Source organism: Megalobrama amblycephala, linkage group LG17 (assembly GCF_018812025.1).
Source record: "Megalobrama amblycephala isolate DHTTF-2021 linkage group LG17, ASM1881202v1, whole genome shotgun sequence".
NCBI lineage: Eukaryota > Metazoa > Chordata > Actinopteri > Cypriniformes > Xenocyprididae > Megalobrama > Megalobrama amblycephala.
Window position 1 is genome coordinate 31,855,924 of NC_063060.1, and position 23,879 is coordinate 31,879,802.

Sequence of the window (23,879 nt, forward strand, 5' to 3'; positions counted from 1 at the left end):
TCTCGCCTGGGCTAAAGACAAAAAGGACTGGACTGCTGCTGAGTGGTCCAAAGTTATGTTCTCTGATAAAAGTAAATTTTGCATTTCCTTTGGAAGTCAGGTTCCCAGAGTCTGGAGGAAGAGAGGAGGAGAGGCACACAATCCATGTTGCTTGAGGCCCAGTGTAAAGTTTCCACAGTCAGTGATGGTTTAGGGTGCCATGTCATCTGCTGGTGTTGGTCCACTGTGTTTTCTGAGGTCCAAGGTCAACACAGCTGTATACCAGGAAGTTTTAGAGCACTTCATGCTTCCTGCTGCTGACCAACTTTATGGAGATGCAGATTTCATTTTCCAACAGGACTTGGCACCTGCACACAGTGCCAAAGCTACCAGTACCTGGTTTAAGGACCATGGTATCCCTGTTCTTAATTGGCCAGCAAACTTGCCTGACCTTAACCCCATAGAAAATCTATGGGGTATTGTGAAGAGGAAGATGCGATATGCCAGACCCAACAATGCAGAAGAGCTGAAGGCCACTATCAGAGCAACCTGGGCTCTCATAACACCTGAGCAGTGCCACAGACTGATCGACTCCATGCCACACCGCATTGCTGCAGTAATTCAGGCAAAAGGAGCCCCACCTAAGTATTGAGTGTTGTACATGCTTATACTTTTCATGTTCATACTTTTCAGTTGGCCAAGATTTCTAAAAATCCTTTCTTTGTATTGGTCTTAAGTAAAATTGTAATTTTCTGAGATACTGAATTTGGGATTTTCCTTAGTTGTCAGTTATTATCATCAAAATTAAAAGAAATAAACATTTGAAATATATCAGTCTGTGTGTAATGACTGAATATAATATACAAGTTTCACTTTTTGAATGGAATTAGTGAAATAAATCAACTTTTTGATGATATTCTTATTATATACACACATATGTATGTGTGTGTGTGTGTGTGTGTATATATATATATATATATATATATATATATATATATATATAGATATATATATATAGATATATATATAGATATATATATATATATATATATATATATATATATATATATATATATAGATATAGATATACATATATAGATATACATATGTGTGTATATAATATGTATGCTGATGAAATAAAACACAGGAAGTTTGTGTTAATAAATGTCACTCTAATCAAGAATATTTTTCTTGTCATTTTTAGGTGACATTTATCATTATTGCACAAGAAATCACATTAGGGCTGTCAGTGAATTCAGTTATTTAATTGTGATTAATACAATCATTTTTCATAGTTAATGCGTTAACACGTTTAGTTCCTTTTAAGGGAAAGAAAACTAAATACCAGGCCTAAGTGTAATTATGTTTGGCAATTTGTCATCATTTTGTCATTTACTGTCATTTTTTAGAAATCACACAGTGAATAAAATGTCATAATGTTGAATTAAACAAAACTTTGACAGCTAAATTTTAATATTTTTTAAATTTATTGACAGCCTTAAAACAAAAAAAATATTATTAAAGCATATTATACTGCAAGTTAAACCATGTCCCCTTTTTTAAAGGCGGCGAATCAAGCAGGTGCAGGACCGTACAGCGAGCACATGAGCTGTCAGACCCCCGCCACCGTACCTGACCCAGTCTCAGTGTTGTGTGTACTTGAGCACGACCCCACAGATAGCGGTGTCTACACACCTTCCACATGCCTGGCTTTGAAATGGGATGAGCCCTGCAACAATGGACTGGAGATCACGTCCTACACTCTTAAACTTGGAGAGCAGCTCATCAGCCTGGACTCCAGCACCTGCCATGTGCTGCAGAACCTACAGCCTGACAGTGAATACAGGTATGTAAAACACACAACCATGAACCATTCTGACACCTCCAGTCTGTCCACTAGATCACATTTATCTCGTCATTTACATAAGCACTTCTGCGACTTTGGAAAACAGTTTTAAATAATAGCTTAGCTTTCCGATTGCCTCTGAGCTAAATCTGTGTACTGCAGGGAGTAGTTATGCTTCATCTCGGGTCTCATTTGCATTCAGCAAAGTTGTCCATTTCAGCGAAGTGTGACGCCACAACCACGCCACCCCGCTGCATGTTTCCTCCCCCTGCCCAGGAAGACAGTGGGTAAACAGCAGCGTGTTAATGACGCTAATCGGTAGCTAATGAAAGGAGAAGGCCAGAGGGCAGATTTTATGTGTGTATCTGTGAAGTGGTGTCCATAACAGGACATCTATCCCTGCATGAGGCCACCACTGTGCACATACAAGTGTCTCCATCAGCCAGCTTATGCAACCCATGTTTTTGTCTGAGACCTTTGATTATAGTCTTTAAATTAGAGATCTGCATGAGACTGATTTCTTTTCTCTTTTTTTTCCTGGTTTCATCCTACTTTCTGCTGGGTCCTGCATTTTCTGCAGATTTTTACTGCATGTTCACCTGGACCCCACTTAATGATTTTCTTTCTGCCCACTCACAATCAATTTATACTTCTGTTTAAAAGTTTGGGGTCAGTAAGAATTATTATTATTTTTTTTTTTTTTTCAAAAGAATACTTTTAATCAGCAGGGACACATTAAATTGATCTGTTCTTTCTATTCATCAAATCTTGTAAAAAAACATTATGTTTTCCACAATAATACTGTTTTCAAAATTGATGATAAGAAGACATGTTTCCTGTGCAGCAAATTAGCATATTAGAATGATTTCCGAAGGATCATGTGACACTGAAGACTGGAGTACTGATGCTGAAAATTCAGCTTTGTCATCACAGGAATGAATTACATTTTAGAATATACAGTATTAAAATAGAAATCGGGTATTCTAAATTGTAATAATATTTCACAATATTATTGCTCTTACTGAACTATCAAATAAATGCAGCCTTGGTAAGCGTAAGATACTCCTTTCAAAAACATTAATAAAATCTTACCAACCCCAATCTTTTGAACAGTAGTGTAGGTCTCGCTACCTTTTTTTTTTTCACCCTTCAATAGACAGAACACTTATATGGACATTATGTCAAGGCATAGAGCTGATGTATAAGAAAGAAAAGAGAAAAAAGAGAGAAAAAAATCATGGGTTACAGTAAAGAAGGATTACATTATCACATCAGCATTTTTATTCAATACAACATCTAAATCATTCATACATTCAATAAATTAGCCTCAAATATTTTCAAACTTTTTTTTCCCCCAGATTAAACATTTTTTCAGCAAGAACATAAGACGAAAGTTCTCTAAGTCATGGCTGAGTGGTCTCGCTACCTTATGATAATTTTTCCCCCAGGTGTCTTAAATTTATTGACGTGAAGCTTATTCTCAATAATGTTGTACTCTTGGTTAGCATTCTCAGCCAGTTCTTTATTTTTCTGCCATTGTGGAACAATGAAACATCCAGTCTACATTTTATTTTTTTATTTTCATATGCTTTTTTTTTTTTTCATTGATTTGCTTTTGGAGTATTTAAAAAATAAAACCGATGGCAGGAGTCCACTCACAGATTTCATTATCTGATATCAGGCTATCTCAGTAATCTACTGCCAGTGTTCTGACTGACCTGATGGTAGTGTAACCTCTGCTATTTCCCCTGCTCATATAAAGAAGCTCCGTTTCTCTGTTCAGTATATTTAATGCTTTCACCTGTGTCTATAAAGAGTTGCATCTCACTTTGCAAATTGTGCCTGGTGAAGACCTGATCGATCAAAATAAATATATATATATATATATATATTTGTATGAAGCTGTAACTTCAGTGTGCAGACATTATTTTTTTCTTTTCTATTTATCAATATAGCTAGTACCTCAGATTCACACAAATGAGTTAAGGTAGCAATGTCACAGATTTGCTTAAAGGTGCCCAAGAACGTTCTTTCACAAGATGTAATATAAGTCTAAGGTGTCTCCTGAATGTGTCTGTGAAGTTTCAGCTCAAAATACCCCATAGATTTTTTTTTTTTAATTAATTTTTTTAACTGCCTATTTTGGGGCATCATTAACAATGCATTGATTTACACTCAGCGCCGCCCCCTTAAATCGCGTGCTCCCTGCCACACCAGCTGTCGACTATATTACAGCGCATTTACAAAGTTCACACAGCTAATATAACCCTCAAATGGATCTTTACAAGATGTTCGTCATGCATGCTGCATGCATGCTTCGAATTATGTGAGTAAAGTATTTATTTGGATGTTAAAGTTTTATTCTGAGTGAATTTGAGGCTGTGCTCCGTGGCTAACGGCTAATGCTACACTGTTGGAGAGATTTATAAAGAATGAAATTGTGTTTATGAATTATACAGACTGCAAGTGTTTAAAAAATGAAAATAGCGACGGCTCTTGTCTCCGTGAATACAGTAAGAAAAGATGGTAACTTTAACCTCATTTAACAGTACATTAGCAACATGCTAACGAAACGTTTAGAAAGACAATTTACAAATATCAGTAAAAATATCATGCTATCATGGATTATGTCAGTTATTATTGCTCCATCTGCCATTTTTCGCTGTTGTTCTTGCTTACCTAGTCTGATGATTCGGCTGTGTGCAGCTCCAGACGTTAACTGGCTGCCCTTGTCTAATGCCTTTTATAATGTTGGGAACATCATGGGCTGGCATTATGCAAATATTGGGGCATACACCCCGACTGTTACGTAACAGTCGGTGTCATGTTGAGATTCGCCTGTTCTTCGGAGGTCGTTTAAACAAATGAGATTTATGTATTTTTCTGACTTACTAAAGAATAAAAATACCATAATATGTTTGCTGATATTTAGGAAACATGCTAAATTCACATACTTGTTTCTCTGGAAAACAATGCTACAGCCAGTTATTCTACTTTGAAATGTGCATTCTGTGTTGGAATGTCTGTTTTTGTTTTGGTCTGTGTTATTCCACCCACTGCCAATTTACCCAATAGTATTTCGACAGAGATCGTAGATTCTACCCTACCTAAAAAGCCTCAGTCTGTCCAGTATGTCCAGAGATGTATTAAATGCAGATAAATCAACTTATTGTAAATGCTCGTCACCTTCCATTTTTAATTGCGCTCATTCCTGTTGCATGTCATCAACCTGGCAACTCGCGTGAGCATCGAAGTCTGAGGAGGAGGGGGCGGGGGAAACAACTCTCTCCAATATTTTACCCATCAGTACCCATTTCAACCACTAGCTGTCAATATTAAATACTGTACTTTTAAGTGATCAGTGGCCTCAAATAGAGCAGAATCTCAAATATGTCTTAAGCCGGGTGCACACTGTAAGATTTATAATAGTCATTTGCGACTGTTGCTTGTCAGTCTGTATGAACATGATCCCAGCTGTAAGCCATGTCACACTGTCGGATTTCAGTTGTCATTCATGTCAGACTTACGGTAGTCAAGACGCATTAAAAGCAGACGCACACAAGAAGACTCGTCCGGAGTTTCACATCATCAATCTGTGACACATTCGGTGACTGTGAACTGCATTACATGCAAGATTGAAATGGCAGCTAGCAAACATTCTGACACTGGCAGAATTTTGTCTGAGATAAAATTTGATCGCAACGTTCAAAGTTCAAGACTTTTTTTGGTTTTTGGCTTAGGATCAGAGGAATCTCAACATTTGTGTCAGACGGCCAAATCGTGGCCAAGACCGTACAGTGTGAACCCAGCTTTATTCATTCTTAATTATTCAGAGGTCTTCAACCCTGCTCCTGGTGACCAACTGTCCTGCAGAGTTCAGCTCCAACCCTAATCAAACACACTTGAACCAGCTAATCGATGTCTTCAGGATCGCTTCAAAATCACAAGCAGATAATTTTTGCAGGGCTGTGGATCTCCAGGAGCCGGGTTGAATACCTCTGTTTTATGCCATCATAATTTAGTTCCAAATTAAAATGAAGATAAGATTTTGAATCTCCAGATTTCAATGTGGCCTAAGATTTTTGAACCCCACTGTATGTGAATCAAGGCCAGTTTTTTTTTTTAGCCATACCTAGTGTAAAGCAGGCTGTATATCCACTTGATCGCTTCTAGATCGATTGTCTTTTGTCATTAGGGGCGTACAGACTAATGAAATCTTGTGAAAGGTTAAAGTATGTTTTGTTTTCAGTTAAATGTCAACCAAACAGTCTGGTGTTGTGGGAGAGCTGCTGTTAATTCCAGTCCAGACTCCCAGCCCTCCCATTTTTTTTTAAAAACCCAGAAATTGATTTTGGTTCCATTTGATTTAATAACATGACAAGGCATTATCCTTGAATGATGGGCTCCTACCCAAAGCACTTTCAACTGACAAATATAAATTTGATTGAGTTTAGCAAGGTGAAAGTTAAGGAAGTTATTTGCATCCTCAAATGAGCGAGACTTAGCATGACGTGGCTTATTACTTTTTACAGTGGCGGTGTGTGAAGAGATCGACTGCATCTCATTTCATATCAAGTTTCAGTCAGGTGAAGCTACAAATTACTGAAAAAATAGCTGTTGTCTCAAAAAAAAACATTGGTTTGATTACTTGATTACACTTCATGAAGTGTGCCAAGTTTTAACAGCCAACATTACATTTGGTGCCAATTTTAATTAAATTTTGCTTATTTTTGTAATTGTTATATATATATATATATATATATATATATATATATATATATATATAAATAAATATATATATAAATAAATATCATGACTCAAAATATTCTTAGTGCATTCAGTCTTACCATGCACTTCAAGCACTGATTAAAGTGTGCCAACTACAGCAGATTTTGTATGTTTGTTGTGCCATGGAAATGCCATGAAGTGTTACACATGGTTAACAGCAAAACTGGTGCACATCTGTTGGCCTGTTGATAAACATGTGAAACTGCCTGTACTCCATCCATACATGCATATTCAGATGAAGCTGCTCATATGAGTGTCATCTGCCCACCTCCTGCATGTACGGCAGCTGTAAGCAGAGGGAAATGTTGTGGTTTTAACACATGCACATGAATCAGTGTAGTATAGTGACTCACACATTAGCTCTGTTATAGTTATTTTTGGAGGAAATTCTGCAAAAATTACCATGTGATGATGCCTGATAGTCCATTTGATAAAATATGTACTTTCACATAACATAAGGAAGTCTTGCTCACTGATATCAGCACAAATATAAATGATATATCTTTAGTGGCTTACATATTTATACAGGTAAAATTGCCCAGCCCTGAAGATCACCTGGTGTACATGGTTTAAATGAGACTCTCTGTGCTGTCAGTCTGCAGATTCAGGCAGTGAATGAGATCGGTGCCAGTCCCTTCTGCCCTCCCCTGCTGGCCCGCACCAGGCCACTGCCACCTGTCCCTCCCCGACTGGAGTGCACTGCCGCGGGACCCCAGAGCCTGAAACTCAAGTGGGGAGACAGCAGCAATGCCAAGAGCCTGCTTGGAGAAGAGATGGTCTACAACTTGCAGATGGAGGACAAGAACAGAAGGTCAGTTCATCTCAATCACCTCATAAATAGCAATAGAGGCATCGCTAAAAGGAAAATTGAATTCATTTTGACAGCACGCTGTGAGCAATCATATGATTTAGTCAAGGTGAACTGTAATTAGATAGCAGTATTTTTTTTTTAACATTTACTTTTTTTTTTTTTAGAAATTAATGCTTTGAGGTCAGATATATATTATAGGTCTTTAAGCCTTACTGTAGTGACATACCTGTAGATCGGTCAGGTCACTACATTTTTAACCTACCCAAGTTTCAGTTTGCCTCTCTTCCTAATTTAATTGTAACTGTTGATTGTTTTCCTTGGCAGAGTGGTGTGTTGGCAGTATTTGTGAGTGGGCAACAGGCCTGGCAGATGGACATTTAATAAAAAATATAATGAATTCCCTAACCAACACTGTCAAAAATCCTTTTAGTGGTAGACTGGTTAATTTACTAATTATTCTAATGATTCTCTTTAGCCAGTAACAGTTTTGCTACAAAGAGACAGGTGATAGAAGCATTTGTCTTTACCAAAAACGCACCAAGGGTAGTTTATATACTATGGTTTATATATACAGTGCTGTTTTTGAAAGTTTCTTAAGCTCACCAAGGCTGCATTTATTTGATCAAAAATGCATTAACCACACCAGTTTGTTTGTTTGTTTGTTTTTTTTGATGATGATGATGAATAGAAAGGTTAACGATTTATTTATAAATCTTTTGTAACATTATAAATGTCTTTACTGTTGCTTCACAAAAATCAATTGAGTGCATCCTGTCTGAATAAAGCTCTTGATGTTTGCAGTGCAATATTTGACTGGGAGGGTAAAATGTTGGTTATTTTCATCAGTTACAGCTTGTTAGATCTAGCATTCTGCAAACTTTAAATCAGACATAGAGATAGAGTAGTGCAGTAAGATTACAATTATTTGAATAAATGAATGAATTATAGCATTTATTTTAATTAATTATGAAAGAGACAGAGAAAGATCCATGTGTGAATTACCTGCGGCTGTGCAGCATCTTTCTACTAATAGTGAAACTGCAAGTTTTAAAAACTTAAAATCCAACAATATTACCCCCTCATTGCTGAGAAATATATATGTAGCGATTCAGTAGTGAAGCTAATTTATTAATAAAAGTTACAGGGGAGCATTAATAACAAGTCTCTGATCTGTATTGGCCACATACACACACTGCAGCTAAATTCGGTTGTCAGTTCACCTTTTTAGTGCTTAATCGCGTTCTGTACACACACAGTTCAGTAAAATACGGGAGTGACAACTGCATTCTACAACCGTATTAACTCCCGAAAAAAACAGGTAGTGACGACCGCATTTACAGAAATTCTATGCAGTCTGTACGGAACTAGTTGTTAATGACATTTTTTTAACGTGCATCAGAGATGTTTCTCTCTTCTGTATGTGCAGTGAATCACAGGGAAAGCAGTATGAGCCGTGACTCATTCATGTTGCCAAAAAAATCAACAAACAAGTACAAGCCCATAATAAACCTAAATAAATCCAAATGCTTTATGCTGAAAATAAGACCAAAATATTGCGACTCATGCCTGCTCACTTTAATAACTCCATATACCTGATCGCTTTATGAGCCGAGTTTAAACAAGCCAAAAAAACGTTTAAAATGAGTGATCATGGCAACGCAGAAAGAGCGCGCTCTGTGTGAAACAGACCATAAACAAAACACAATGCTTCTGTCGACTGTGCTTTAGTTAAATTGCTGAAAATAGCGAGTGTTTTGTCACTGTAATATTACTTTGGTCACAATAATGAGTACCAAACACGACAGAACATTGCTATGTTTTCCAAGCTGTCAGTCATCACAGTTTCGAGACGGAGTCGTGTTCCGTACACACATGTAATGATAATTTAGGGTATTTACTCCTGCATTTAAATGCGGTTGTCACTCCTGAAACTTACAGTTGGACTGGGTAAACCCAGCCTGATCTGCCGGCGATTTGATTACGCCCGGCAACTCAGTCTGGAAACCCGTACATTCATTTCTGCTGCATCTGTTACACTTTTGCGGGAACCAATCACAGACTGGCTTATCCACCTTGCTCGCTATTGGCGGGTACAGAGCTCTTTCTATGGCTCTGGGCGGGTATAACACGATGACGTCTCTCGTACGACTGTCAATCCAATTCCTTTTAACCTCTTAACGATGCTAAATTACTTCTTTAGTTTAGCAAACAAATCGCTCGACTGGGTGTAAATACCACTCACTTTCATGTTTTTTTGCACAACCTGCAAAAATCGCTCGATGCCATTGCTGATTCTGCAAATCGCTGATCAGTGCTACAAACCAATAGAAACTAAACCTGTCTGGAGTTTTCGCATCGCTCTGCAAAAGTACGTCACCCGGATCGTTGATCTGATTGGTTGAAGGACTATCCAATTGCGTGAATAATGCTCGTTGATCACGCCTCTTGTGCAGTAGGAAATACATAGCAAACTCCCCAGACCAATGTTCAATTTTAATTTGAGCTTGGTCTGGTGATAGCCAGACAAACTTACAGTGTGTACGTGGTCATGACAGTGGAAACGTGACTGGCCCTGGCACGCACTAGTACTCTCGCTTTTAGCCCGACAGTGGAAATGCAGCTTTTGAGGCTTTTCCGGTAATTCCTGTGCTTTACTTCGTCTTATTCTGTGCAGAGACTGGAAGTCACAAAATGAAACGTCGTAGTCATAAACAGATGAACAAATATCAATTGGTAACATAATGTCCCCTTGACTTTGTGTTAGTCCAGATCAAATTATAGCGTTAAGCGCATTTACTAAAGGCCTAAGATCCAATTTCCCTCATTGGTGTGCATTAGAGTTTGGTAAATGTTTTTTATTTGCTTTATTTGAGTATTTGCTAATGTATGTTAACAATGATTGATTCAGCTGCTTAATCAAAATTAGAGGCCGACTGCGCGATGGGAGAGTCTCGATTCCGCACAGCTCTGAAATGACTTGTAATCCTTCTGCTATTACACATTTTATTTCTGGTCAGATTACCATAGTAACCACAGATGTACAATCCATCAGACGAACAATATCAGACCACTTCTCTGAGTCTTTGAAAAATCCTTTCCTCTACATTTAATTTCATAATTCATATTCAGAAGGTGATCTGTTGAACAGCTGGATCTGCACAAGATTGATGTTTAGTGCTATTCCTTCATATGCACGTTAGGAACTTTGAATCCTAGGCAGCATTCCAAAATAGACCAGCCTCGGATAAACAGAGCATGAAGAGGAGAGTTTGACAGGCTTCGGTGGGAATATTAAGTATGAACTGCAGGTCACTGGTCTGTTACCTTCATCTAATTAGTAGATATCAAGCTGGCAGGAATTTCTGGAGATTGGCAAAATACCTTTGGAAGCAGTCATTAAATAGCAGCTGTTGCTTTGTTCTCTGTTTTGGCCTGAGGTGTTGAGGTTCTGTGCATTAGACGGATGGTGATGCGCTAGGACTGGACATGGTATGAGGATACCCAGAGCTCACTGCCAATACCAGAAATTTCCACCTAATTTATTGTAATTGAGACCAAAAAAGGTTCAATTAAATTTTAAATGTCTTGGGCTGGCTTACAATGTCATTATGTCCTTTTTATGTCTTAGAAATACACAAATTGGCATAAAAGAGCATTCTTTAACATTTTGTTTTATGGTTTTATTGACGTTTTTTATTTTTATTTTTATTTTAGACAAATGTAGCTCATCTTTAAAACTGGTGGCAATTGTCAACAAAATATTTTAGTTAATTATTTATAAGCAGTTAATTAAATAAATAGTTTGGACATTAACAAAAAAACATTTTTTAAAAAGAAAGTAATACTTTTTTCAGCAAGGACTTGATCAAAAGTGAGAGTAAAGACGTTTACGTAGATTGTTACAAAATCTATATAATCTAATAATTCTAATAATTGCTGTATTTCTATTCATTAAACAATCCTGAAACAAAATGTATCATTGTTTCCACAAAAATATTAAACGGCACAACTGTTTTCAGCATTAAAATGATTTCTAAATCATCACTTCAATCATGTGACACTGAAGACTGGAGTAATGATGCTGAAAATTCAGTTTTGCATCACAAGAATAAATTAAAATATATTAAAATATTTTTACTGCATTTTTGATCAAATAAATGCAGCCTTGGTGAGCAAAATAGAGAAAACATAAAAAAAATAAAAAAAAAAATAAAAAAAAGATATGACCAACCCCAAACGTTTGATTGGTACTAAGTAAATTGGTGAATTACACACCATTAACATAAATGAAATGTGTGTGTTTTAGGTTTGTCACTATTTACAGAGGCCCAAGCCACACATATAAGGTACAGAGACTAAATGAGTCGAGCAGCTACTGTCTCAGGATTCAAGCTGTGAGTGAGGCAGGAGAGGGGCTTTTCTCTGAAATACACACCTTCCATACCACCAAATCTGTTCCTCCAGCTCTCAAGGGTAAAGTATCCTTGAACAAGAACATCCACATATTGCTTCATGACACACATGTGTTCATGTACTAGATGGGTACTTATTGGCTGTTTATATATCTATACTTGTATATTATCTTTTAGCTCCCAAAGTGGTACAGATGGAAGGGAATGTGTGTGAGGTCAGCTGGGAGAGCATTCCACCAATGAGAGGAGACCCCATCATCTACATCCTACAGGTGCTTGTGGGCCGAGAATCTGACTACAAACAGGTGAGATTTCATTCTTCAAATGTGAATTGTCTACAGATTAGAGCTACTGATTAGCCAGTGATTTATCTCATGACATCTATAATTTATCTCAACACTTTAACACATTCAGTTCATTTCTACAGAAAAATCTTCACATTCTTACTCATCTCATTTGCAAAAAAAGTAGGTTCTATACAGGTGCTGGTCATATAATTAGAATATCGTGAAAGTTCTTTTTTTTTTTTATTGTAAATTATTTTAAAAAATGAAACTTTCATTTATACTAGATTCCCTACATGTAAAGTAAAACATTTCAAAAAAATTTTTTTTTTTTTTTTTTTTTTTTTTGTTGATTAGAGCATACAGGTAATGAAAGTCCAAAATCCAGTATCTCAAAATATTAGAATATTTACATTTGAGTTTCATTAAATTCAATTCAATTCAATTCAATCTTTATTTATAAAGCACATTTAAAAACAGCTGATGCTGACCAAAGTGCTGTACATGTCACAAACATAAAAATAATATAAAAAGCAAAATATTCATAAAAGCTAAGGAAAGGCTAAGGAAAAGAGAAATGTTTTCAAGGATGACTTAAATGTGTCAACAGAAGGGGCTAGCCTGATATATAAAGGTAGGCTATTCCATAATTTGGGTCCCACAACTGCAAAGGCCCGATCACCTCGTTTTTTTAAGTCGAGTTCGTGGTACAACAAGTAAGCTCTGGTCACATGATCTTAAGGTTCTTGACGGGGAGTGGCGAGAAAGTAAACTGGTCAAGTACTCAGGGGCCAGATTATTAAGAGCTTTATAAACATAAAGTAAAATTTTAAAATCGACTCTAAATTTGATAGGGAGCCAGTGTAAGGCTGATAAGATGGGAGTAACAGACTCATGCTTGCGCGTCTTAGTGAGAAGTCTAGCTGCTGAGTTTTGAACCAACTGTAATCGAGAAAGAGATGATTGGGAGACCCCATAATAAAGAGAATTACAGTAGTCTAAACGTGATATAACAACAGCATGGATCAATGTTTGAAAATCACCTTTAGATAAAAATGATTTAACTTTTGAAAGCTGTCGGAGATGGAAAAAACTGGATTTTACCACAGCACTAATCTGTTTATCGAATTTTAGGTTGTGGTCGAAAAGAACACCCAAATTCCTGGCACAAAGGGTTTCATAAGGAGTAAGAGAGCCACAATCAACATTAACAACGCTGTTTTCTGTAGGTCCGAACAAGATTATTTCTGTTTTATTTTCATTTAAGTTTAAAAAATTATTGGAAAGCCAAAGCTTAAGTTCCTTCAGGCAAGCCAGAAGTGGTTTTAGGCTGCTTCGATCATTATGTTTTAATGGGAAATAGAGCTGAGTGTCATCAGCATATAAATGAAAAGACACTCCATACTTATTAAAAATAGAGGCAAGTGGAAGCATATATAAAGTAAACAAAACTGGTCCAAGGATTGATCCTTGAGGAACTCCAGAGTTAAGTGGTATGGCAGAGGAGGAGTACTGACCAATGCGAACATTGAACCATCTATTTGTGAGATAAGAGCGGAACCATTGTAAAACAGTGCCACGAATGCCCACAGCTTTCTCAAGTCGCATAAAAAGTATCTTGTGATCCACTAAATCAAAAGCAGAACTAAGATCTAATAAGACTAAAGCCACAGGTCTTCCAGAATCAGTTTCCATAAAAATGTCACTTGAAACTCTCAACAAAGCAGATTCAGTACTATGTAATGCTTTAAAACCAGACTGAAATGTTTCCTGTACAGAGTTCATAGTTAAATACATTTGCAGTTGAGTTAATACATTTTTTTCAATTATCTTAGAAATAAAAGGCAAATTTGAAATAGGACGAAAATTTGAAAAAACAGCAGAATCAAGATTGGGTTTCTTTAGATATGGTGTCACCACAGCATTTTTAAGATCTTTTGGGAAAGACCCAGTTGACAAGCATTTATTGATAAACATTAAGAGACCTGGACCAATAGTATCAATAATTTGTGTGAGAAAAAGGGGTGGGATCACATCCTGGGGACAGATAGTAGGTTTTAATTTTCTAACTATATCTATAAGTGAAGCCAAGTCCATAGGCTCAAACTCAGACCAGGTTGAAGAGCAAACTGGAACATCATGAAATGTTATCACTGAATTTGAGATCTGAGATCTCAAAACTGTAATCTTGTCAACAAAATATTTCCCAAAATTTTCACAGAGAGTTAAAGAAGGCTCTAAAATGGCATGTACAGGAGGGTTTAAAACAGAATTAACAATAATAATAATAAATGACCATCACTACAATATAAATTCCGGGTATCTCTTGTTCTTTGAAACCACACTAATGGGGAAGACTGCTGACTTGGCAGTGGTCCAGGAGACAATCATTGACACCCTCCACAAAGAGAGTAAGTCACAGATGGTCATTACTGAATGTGGTGGCTGTTTACAGAGTGATGTATCAAAGCATATTAAATGCAAAGTTGACTAGAAGGAAGAAATTGGGTAGGCAAAGGTGCACAAGCAACAGGGATGACCACAAGCTTGAGAATACTGTCAAGTAAAGCTGATTCAAACACTTGGGAGAGCTTCACGAGTCGAATGAAGCCGGAGTCAGCGCATCAAGAGTCACCACACTCAGACATCTTCAGGAAAAGGACTACCAAGCCACTTCTGAAACAGAAACAACATCAGAAGCATCTTACCTGGGCTAAGGAGAAAAAGAACTGGACAGTGAACAGTGGTCGAAAGTCTTCTTTTCAGATAAAAGTAAATTTTGCATTTCATGTTGAAATCATGGTCCCAGAGTCTGAAGGAAGACTGGAGAGGCACAGAATCCAAGCTGCTTGAAGTCTAGTGTGAAGTTTCTGAAGTTAGTAATGATTTGGGGGTCCGTGACATCTGCTGGTGTTGGTCCATTGTGTTTTATCAAGTGCAAAGTCAATGCAGCCATCTTTCAGGAGGTTTTGGAGCACTTTATGCTTCCGTCTGCTGACAAGCTTTATAGAGATGCTGATTTCCTTTTCCAGCAGGACTTTAGCACCTGCCCACAGTGCAAAAACCACTTCCAAGTGGTTTTCTGACCATGATATTACTGTGTTTTATTGGCCAGACAACATGCCTGACCCCTGAATCTATGGGATATTTTCAAGAGAAAGATGAGAAACAGTCGATCCAACAATATACAGATGATCTGAAGGCTCAATAGTGCCTCAGCAGTGCCACAGGCTGATCACATCCATGCCACACTTCAACGATGCTGTAATTTGTGCTAGGAGCAAGTCATTTGCTGTAATATGTGCTGCCGACTAAGTATTGAGTGTACAAATGAACATACTTTAAAGAACTTGAACTTTTCTGTTTTGAAAATCCATTTTTTGATTGATCTTAGGAAATATTCTAATATTTTGAGATACTGGATTTTGGACTTTCATGAGCTGTATGCTCTAATCATCAAAATTTAAAAAAAAAAAACTTTTGAAATGTTTTACTTTACATGTAGGGAATCTAGAATAAATGAAAGTTTCATTTTTAAAAATAATTTACAATAAAAAAATGAACTTTTTCACGATATTCTAATTATATGACCAGCACCTGTATTTCTGTAAAAATGTAATGAGGGAATTTTTGTATTAAAATAGACAAATGCGTTAGTGCATGTTAAATTCGATAGCTTTTTTATATTATTTGTTAAAATTGCTTTTAGTTTGAGACATTCATTTAGTTTGTATTGCAGCATATTAACATTCTTGGGTCATTTATGATTATTTTATATTTACTTTATTTAACATTATTGATTTTTTTTTTTTTTTTTTTATTATTATTATTATTATTATTATTATTAATATCTCCAAAGCTTTAGGCAACACAATGACAAATGGAAAATGTATGCATCTCTTTTCAGTGCATTGTTATTCAAGGAAAGGGAAAGAGAGTGAGATGTCATCCCCACAGACTTAGATAGGTCTTAGGTAGGAGTAGGATGTTAGGTCTGTGTCATCTGCCTGAGAATATTAGTATTCTGCGGCTGACGCTGATGCCACTGCTGATGGCTTGATAGAGACCAACAACCAGCTCATCTATCATACTTGATACAATTGAAGGAAATAACAGCCTGCATTTAAAAACATATTGTCTTTCATCTTTTGTGGTTGTTATTTTTGACTTGAAAATGCATTGGTTGTGATTTAGAGAATTTCTAGTAATGCAGGAAAACAGCATGCAGTTCTGCTCAATGGTTTAGTCTGGTTAAATTATTGAGCATAAAAAGTATTTACACCAATCCGTATATAACTGAATTTACACAAAATATTCTGTTCAAAAGTTTACACACCCTTGTTCTTAAAGGTCCCGTTTTTCGTGTTTTTTTGAAGCTTTGATTGTGTTTATAGTGTGCAATATAACATGTGTTCATGTTTCACGTGTAAAAAAACACAGTATTTTTCACATAATTTATACAATTTATAATTTATTTATAATTTATTTCACATAATCTGTATACCGCTGTTTCCACTGTCATAAAAACGGGCTGATGACTTCCTTGTTCTATGAAGTCCCTCCTTCAGAAATACGTAACGAGTTCTGATTGTGCCAGCGGTTCCTGTGTTGTGATTCGACAGCAGTATAGCGCATCTTGCCCGGAAAGGTCACGCCTCTTACCATAACGTGGAGATGCACGCGCTCAGTGTTACTGTAAACATGTCTTTAATTTTACCCTATCAATTTGAGCCGGAATCAGACCCGGTGATTGGACTGCGGGATGAAAATAACAGCATTTCGATGACATGGCGACAAACACAATCTACAAACGCAACTCTTGTGTATTCCTGTGGGCGGAGGTTAGTCAAAAAACTGTTTTAGTGACGTCATTAAAGAAGGAAGTAGAGGGATGTAGTCCAAACTGGCCGTTCGATGTAGGCGACTTCTGTTAAATAAAATATCTCGCTTGGCATTGAACTTTGAGCTTTAAAATTTTACAGATTTTATTTATACTCTAACAACAACATTACACACTAACTAAAGTTTGAAACATAGGATCACGAAGAACGGGACCTTTAATATTGTATGTTTCCTCTTTAAGCATCAATGACTGCTTGTCTGGTTACTTTATTTCAACTTTAGACATTCTACTAACTATAAGTAATTTTGCAACTACAACTCATTCTCATTAACTCATTCCCCACTAGGTTTTTTTTTCTTTCTTTCTTTCTTTCTTTTTTTTTTTTTTTTTTTAATTTTTTTTTATTTTTATTTTTTAAAGTTGCCGGCCAGTGGCAGCATTTTTGATAATTTTCACAAAACTTGTATGTATATCTGAACATGCAATATATCAAAAGACAGAACAGAGCCTCTGATGTAAAAAAAACAAACAAACAAAAACAACATTTTGAACGAAAGCTGAGAAAATCGCATTTTTGTCAAAGACTACAATGTGCATTAGCAGTGCTTTTATCACTAGTTTCTGCTGCTTTTTTTGCCTGTGTTTTGATCCGGAGATTCTTTACACTTTCAGAAGATGTGTAATAGCACCCCCTACTGAATAACAGTGAAAACACAGAAAGCTGGAAAATGAGATATATCTAACTGCAGAACCACACATCACAGCAGTCTAAGAACAACAGCACCAGGCCAGCAGCGTCAGATCTGAAGTTGGGGTGCTGCTGACAATTGTGTAACCTAACCTAACAACTAACCCTACACTTCACTATAACTAAAAGCTCAACCTTAATGAATGCAATCTCCACTCAACCGCTTAACTTACCCTTAAAGGGTTAGTTCACCCAAAAATGAAAATGATGTCATTAATGAGTGTAAATTAATGACTCATGTCGTTCCAAACCCGTAAGACCTCCGTTCATCTTCGGAAAACAGTTTAAGATATTTTAGATTTAGTCCCTCCATTGAAAATGTATGTACGGTATACTGTCCATGTCCAGAAAAGTAATAAAAACAGTGGGTTAGTTAGAAGTTTTTGAAGTATCGAAAATACATTTTGGTCCAAAAATAACAAAAACTACGACTTTATTCAGCATTGTATGCTCTTCCGGAATCCTTTCCATTGAATCCTTTCATCTGTCGGCGTTGGTAATGCACTTTTACGTCGCCATGGTTGTTTTTGGCGATTAGGACATCCGTGACATTTTGAAGCATCGAAAATACATTTTGGTCCAAAAATAACAAAAACTATGACTTTATTCAGCATTGTCTTCTCTTCCGGAATCCTTTCCATTGAATTGATTCTATTGAATTGATTCCATTTAATCCTTTCATCTGTCGGCGTTGGTAATGCACTTTTACGTTGACATGGTTGTTTTTGGCGATTAGGACATCCGCGACAAGCACACTTACGCACCATTTTAAAAAATATAGCAATACCAAAATACAAACAATGTAGAATAGCTTGAATAAAGCGTGTGTCTCCCTCAGACTGTAAACGAAGCTCGGGCGCACCAGATAACACGTCAGCAGCGTCTTGCATCAGAAGTGTCACTGCGGAGTCGTGAACCACACTCCGGAGCAGAAGGGGGCGGTAATGCACCAATAAGCTGGATGCCAACCGCCGTAAAACAGGAAAGAAGAAGCAGCGGAGTCGTGAACGCGAATTGACAACAGACCCGGAATATAATACAATGCTGAAGAAAGTCGTAGTTTTTGTTATTTTTGGACTAAAATGTATTTTCGATGCTTCAAAATGTCGCGGATGTCCTAATCGCCAAAAACAACCACGACGACGTAAAAGTGCGTTATCAACACCGACAGATGAAAGGGTTCAATGGAATCAATTCAATGGAAAGGATTCCGGAAGAGAAGACAATGCTGAATAAAGTCGTAGTTTTTGTTATTTTTGGACCAAAATGTATTTTTGATGCTTCAACAAATTCTAACTGACCCTCTGATGTCACATGGACTACTTTGATGATGTTTTTATTACCTTTCTGGACATGGACAGTATACCGTACATACATTTTCAATGGAGGGACAGAAAGCTCGCGGACTAAATCTAAAATATCTTAAACTGTGTTCCGAAGATGAACGGAGGTCTTACGGGTTTGGAACGACATGAGGGTGAGTCATTAATGACATCATTTTCATTTTTGGGTGAACTAACCCTTTAATGATGCTCCAACCCAACAACAGTGTGAGACTACTGACCTGGCGCTGTTGTGCTCAGACTCCTGTGACGTATGGTTCTGCCATTGGTTATTACTAGAAAATTCAATTCAAGTTCATCAACATGTCAACTAACTCTAATTAGAGTATTAGTAGACTGTTAGGTTAGTGTTTTAGTAGTGTTGTCAAAATTACTGACTTCAGTACCAAGTCTGTACTGAAATTTTAAAAATGTGACGATACCAGCATTTGCCCCTAGCATTTTGAGCACTGTTGAGCTGATTCTAAATACCTGATTGGCCATTGTGTTCATATGCTCAACAGATACGTCTGTAATTGGCTATAATGATCAACGCTTCAAAAACGCTCTTCATCAAGCGCTTACACAGATACACATGGGAGTGCTTGAAAGCAGGCATCTATCAGTGGATATATTAGGGATCCACTGATAGATGGCTGCTTTCAAACATTCCTGTGTGTGTCTGTGTAAGAACACATTTTTTGTCAATTCTGTTACAAATGTGCCATCATTTTTTTATTTAATGGCCACATAGTAGATCAGCTGGTGAATCTAAATCCACTGAGCATTGAATGGATCTGAAGGCCACGCAGTCTCTCCATGGAGTTCTACGTGACCGCTTCTGTCATGACCAAAGCAAACCAATCAGATCTCTTCCTTCACTCATATATCTCTCTGCTAGGGCAAGTTCGCTGCTGCTCTAATGTCTAATGAAGCTGGCATGGTTCCTATTACTGTGCTAATGTGTGCCTTGTTCTGTCAGCTGTTAAAATGGATGCGAGGAGCAGATTGTTTGCTTGTAAAGAGAAGTGAGAATTTAATGGCAGCAGATGCTGTGTTCTGTTTGCTCTGGTTCTGGTGTGTTTGTGTGAACTCTGTGCTAATGTGGCTAGCAACTAGTGTACGTCTCAATTTCACCAGCTTATTCCACTATATAAAACATGTCAAATTTATAGACAGAGCAGGATCCAGGACAAATCCTGTCTACATCTCAGATCATTTTCACCCAGCTAACTGTACAGCTAATGCATGTGCAATATACATTACTGAATTAACATTATGCAAGCAAAGACATCTTGCCAAAGTTAGTTGCAATTTTGCCCTTTAACTCTATTCATGTTATGGTCGAGAACCAATAAATGGTACATATTACAATTCTGCACTTTTTTAACTCAAAAAAAAAAAAAAAAAACACGCACAAAACTATACAGTATGGAAAATGGATATCCGTTTTGAGATTTGCTAAAGATTACATTTAACATGGTTATTAAATGTTTAGTGCTTTTAAAGATTAACTTTTAGCAACAGATGGAAATAGTAGGAAATGAGCTTGAACAATAAAATATTCAATATCGACTCTATATCCTGTATTGTTTTGGAAACATAAAAGCTAAATGATACAAATAGTGAAATCTTCCTGTGCAGTTATATATATGGTCTGCACTCATGGACCTGAATAAATGAATGTGTATTTTATTGCATTTTATTGTATTTTTATTTTTTGTTCTGTTAGATTCAGCTTGTTTTTAGTTTTATTTTGTCTACTCATGAGTAATTGGCTTGTTTTTGTCAACTTTCATTAACGGACGCTGTTGCCGTCTCAGTTTTACATGCTGTCCTGAACTCAAATGGCATGTTTCATTCCTCCCTGCAAATGGAAAAATGAAATAGTAGCTGTCAAAAAGGGTTGCCAGAAACAACTTCTATTAAGTTTATCTTTTTCGATGCATTATACTGCTGAGAGGGACAGTTTCCAAATGTATTTGCATAGCTTGTGTATATCTGTGATACATTAGTGTTTTCAAAAGTAGTGTAAGTCTGGTGTGCACTGAGCTGAAGTTCTACTTTTTAATCCTCTCTGATCAGTTTTTGTACAGCTTTTCTAATTCAATAGAGGTTTGGAGAAAATAAAGGACTCTCAACCGATCGTGACGGACCACTTTATCCATGCATCAAAAAAAACTATGAAGGTCTTAATTGCCTGGTTTCACAGACAAGCCTAGTCCTACACTAGATATCTTAAAATATGTCAGTGCCATCGTTTTGTCTCAAGACGCACACTTAATATTTAAAAGCTACTTAAATATCCAAAATGAACTAAGGCCTAATCCTGGCTTAATCTAAGCCCTGTCTGTGAAACCAGGCAATTATTTAGCTCCTGGCTTCACTGTGCTATTAGAGCTGCATGGTGATATGACTTTTTTCTTTGTTTCATTTATGTCAACAAATGAAAATGTGTCCATCATCTTAGCAGTGAGTAAGGAAGGTTACAAATTGTGGGTGGCTTTCCAGTGAAATTGAACAGCTGTTGTTTGGCAACCAAAATCAGCCACATGTGAAAAGCCTCATACATAGCAAGTGCTCTGATAGAATGGTATTTTCTTCCCACACATGACCTATTCTGCATTTTAATTAGACTTCCTTGAATGTTTAATGTTTGTAACAGCATATCATGCATGTAGTGTACTTGGAAGATATGTTTTTGTGGTGAAAATCATCTTTTTCTGTTTAGTGTTCTTATCTAGACTGTCCTTCATACCTTATATTTTTGTGGCACATAATGGCATTGTCAAAACTACAGGATATGAAAGCTCTTGCTCACATGAGGAATGCATCCTGTTGGCCACTATCTATCATATTGCCATAGAAAGGCTTCCCTTTGCTCAAACTTTAATAAATGTTGGAAGCTCCATATCCTAATATTACTTTTTGTGAATTATACTTTATCCTGATAGATAAAATCATTAGTTATATTCAATCGTTCAACTTTAATATTATTATAAAATACTAGGGGTGTGACGAGACAGCTCACGAGACGAGACGCGTGATTGAGTTCACGAGAACACGATTTTTAAACAGTGTTTTTAAGAAATCCTCAGTGATGAAATACATGACTAGAAAAATATTCTGCAGTTGCCTCTGAAATGTTGTAACTAATCATCTTGTAATGAATGTCATTTCAGTTCTACTTTCTGAGTATGAATTATCATATGCAGTAAAAGACAACAATACTCAAGCACTGTAAAAGGTTTTGCCACAAACTGACTGGCTTCTCTCCTTTATGATTTCATATGAGTCTCTTCAGACCTTACTGTTCATGATTTATGACTTTTGACCTCCTAACTGAACTCCTTTCCACAAATTGATCGTAGAAATAAAAATGACTAAAACCGTTTTCTCTTAAGTTGTGTCCCAAATGCCGCACTATACACTATGCACTTATACACTATGTACTTGTGCACTATGCACTCATCCATGTAGTGCGTGAATTGGTTATTTTGTCATTTAACATCGGAGTTTGATACCACCTCCCCCTCCACTACGTAATTAAAGCTGCGACAGTTGAGTGCATGAAGTGTCCAACATTCCACACTTCGTTTTTTCCGTTAATTTAGTGCATCATCCGGGTATTTAAAGTGCACTTTTTCTTTTTGGAATTTTCAGTGTGAACGCTCTACTCACACTATTTATACTTAAAAACGTCATAGAATAGTGCATAAGTACGCGAATTGGGACGCATCTATAGTCTTAAGTGCAAACAATAAGTGCAACCATAATCAAAGTACTCTGAATATTCAAAGTGCAAATAGAGACCTAATTTTTCTATAAGCATGATACAGAGCTGAGAGATGATTACAACTACACAGCCCAGCCTAAGATAGCTTTCATACTGGGAGATATTTGCATGCATCAGGGAGCCGCTTTCAAAATGTGGGTTATTGAAATCGCACTTGAATGCGTGCATGCGTTTTACCTTCGCTTTCGATTTTGCGATATCGCATGTACTCTGTGAATGGGGAGCGCCGGTGCTGATTGCGAATTCTACAAGATAAGACATTTATCAGATGCTTAGGCTGTGTTGTGCAACGAATCCTCCGCCATGGTCTTGTCAGTCATATCGTCACTTACTCGTCACGTGATCAGTGAACTCTGATTCCTGCTGCTCGTGTTGGATAAGCTGGATAGAATTGACCCTTCGCTAAGTCCCACCCCCCTTAGTTACTGTTGCTTTGTCCGACAAGCCATGGCGCTGTCATGCCACACAGAGTGAAAAATACATCACAGAGCAAAGAGGATACGGACAACACGTCGACAGACAAGACAGAGCAGGTTACTTATGATATTAAACAAAGTCCCAGCTTTCAAATTGTGTAATTTTTTAAGAAATTCTAACGATAAAAATCGTTTTGTGGCACTTTAATGTGTCGTGACCATGGTCGTGACAGATCGCTGTAGCGCCTCAGCTCAAGCTGCTGGTGAACCGATCATCTCTTCCTACTAGTTAATTAATAGCATCAAATAAACATGAATGAACATGAGAAGGAATGTTGTTTCCAACGCGGAAAGATGTCAGTACACACCATTTTTCAAGTTTAATCCAACGAGGTTAATCTTCTAACTCCTGACTGCTTTGTCGGACAAAATGGCGGATTCGGCGTTATGATTGGTTACATCGCTTGTCAATGGTTTTTATTTTTATGAAAAGCAATACAACAGTGGAGGCGTAATATAAATGTTGTGGTGGCATATTCTATCCTAATGTCACACCATAAAATACATTATTACTATTATTATTATCATAAAGAATGATTATTATAAAATGTAATTTTGATGTAAAATGTAACAA

The 23,879-nt window shown here is 36.9% G+C and overlaps 1 protein-coding gene across 4 annotated transcripts in view; it reads left to right on the top strand.

The window, feature by feature from the left end:
* fndc3ba (fibronectin type III domain containing 3Ba) overlaps positions 1-23,879 on the top strand; it is a 157,162-nt gene that overhangs the window by 129,285 nt on the left and 3,998 nt on the right. For all 4 annotated transcript variants that reach the window (XM_048163038.1, XM_048163041.1, XM_048163039.1 and 1 more), the window contains 4 exons: positions 1,545-1,825; positions 7,209-7,424; positions 11,731-11,897; positions 12,014-12,141. In XM_048163038.1, the coding sequence (XP_048018995.1) occupies positions 1,545-1,825; positions 7,209-7,424; positions 11,731-11,897; positions 12,014-12,141 (792 nt within the window). The remainder of the gene's footprint in view (positions 1-1,544; positions 1,826-7,208; positions 7,425-11,730; positions 11,898-12,013; positions 12,142-23,879) is intronic.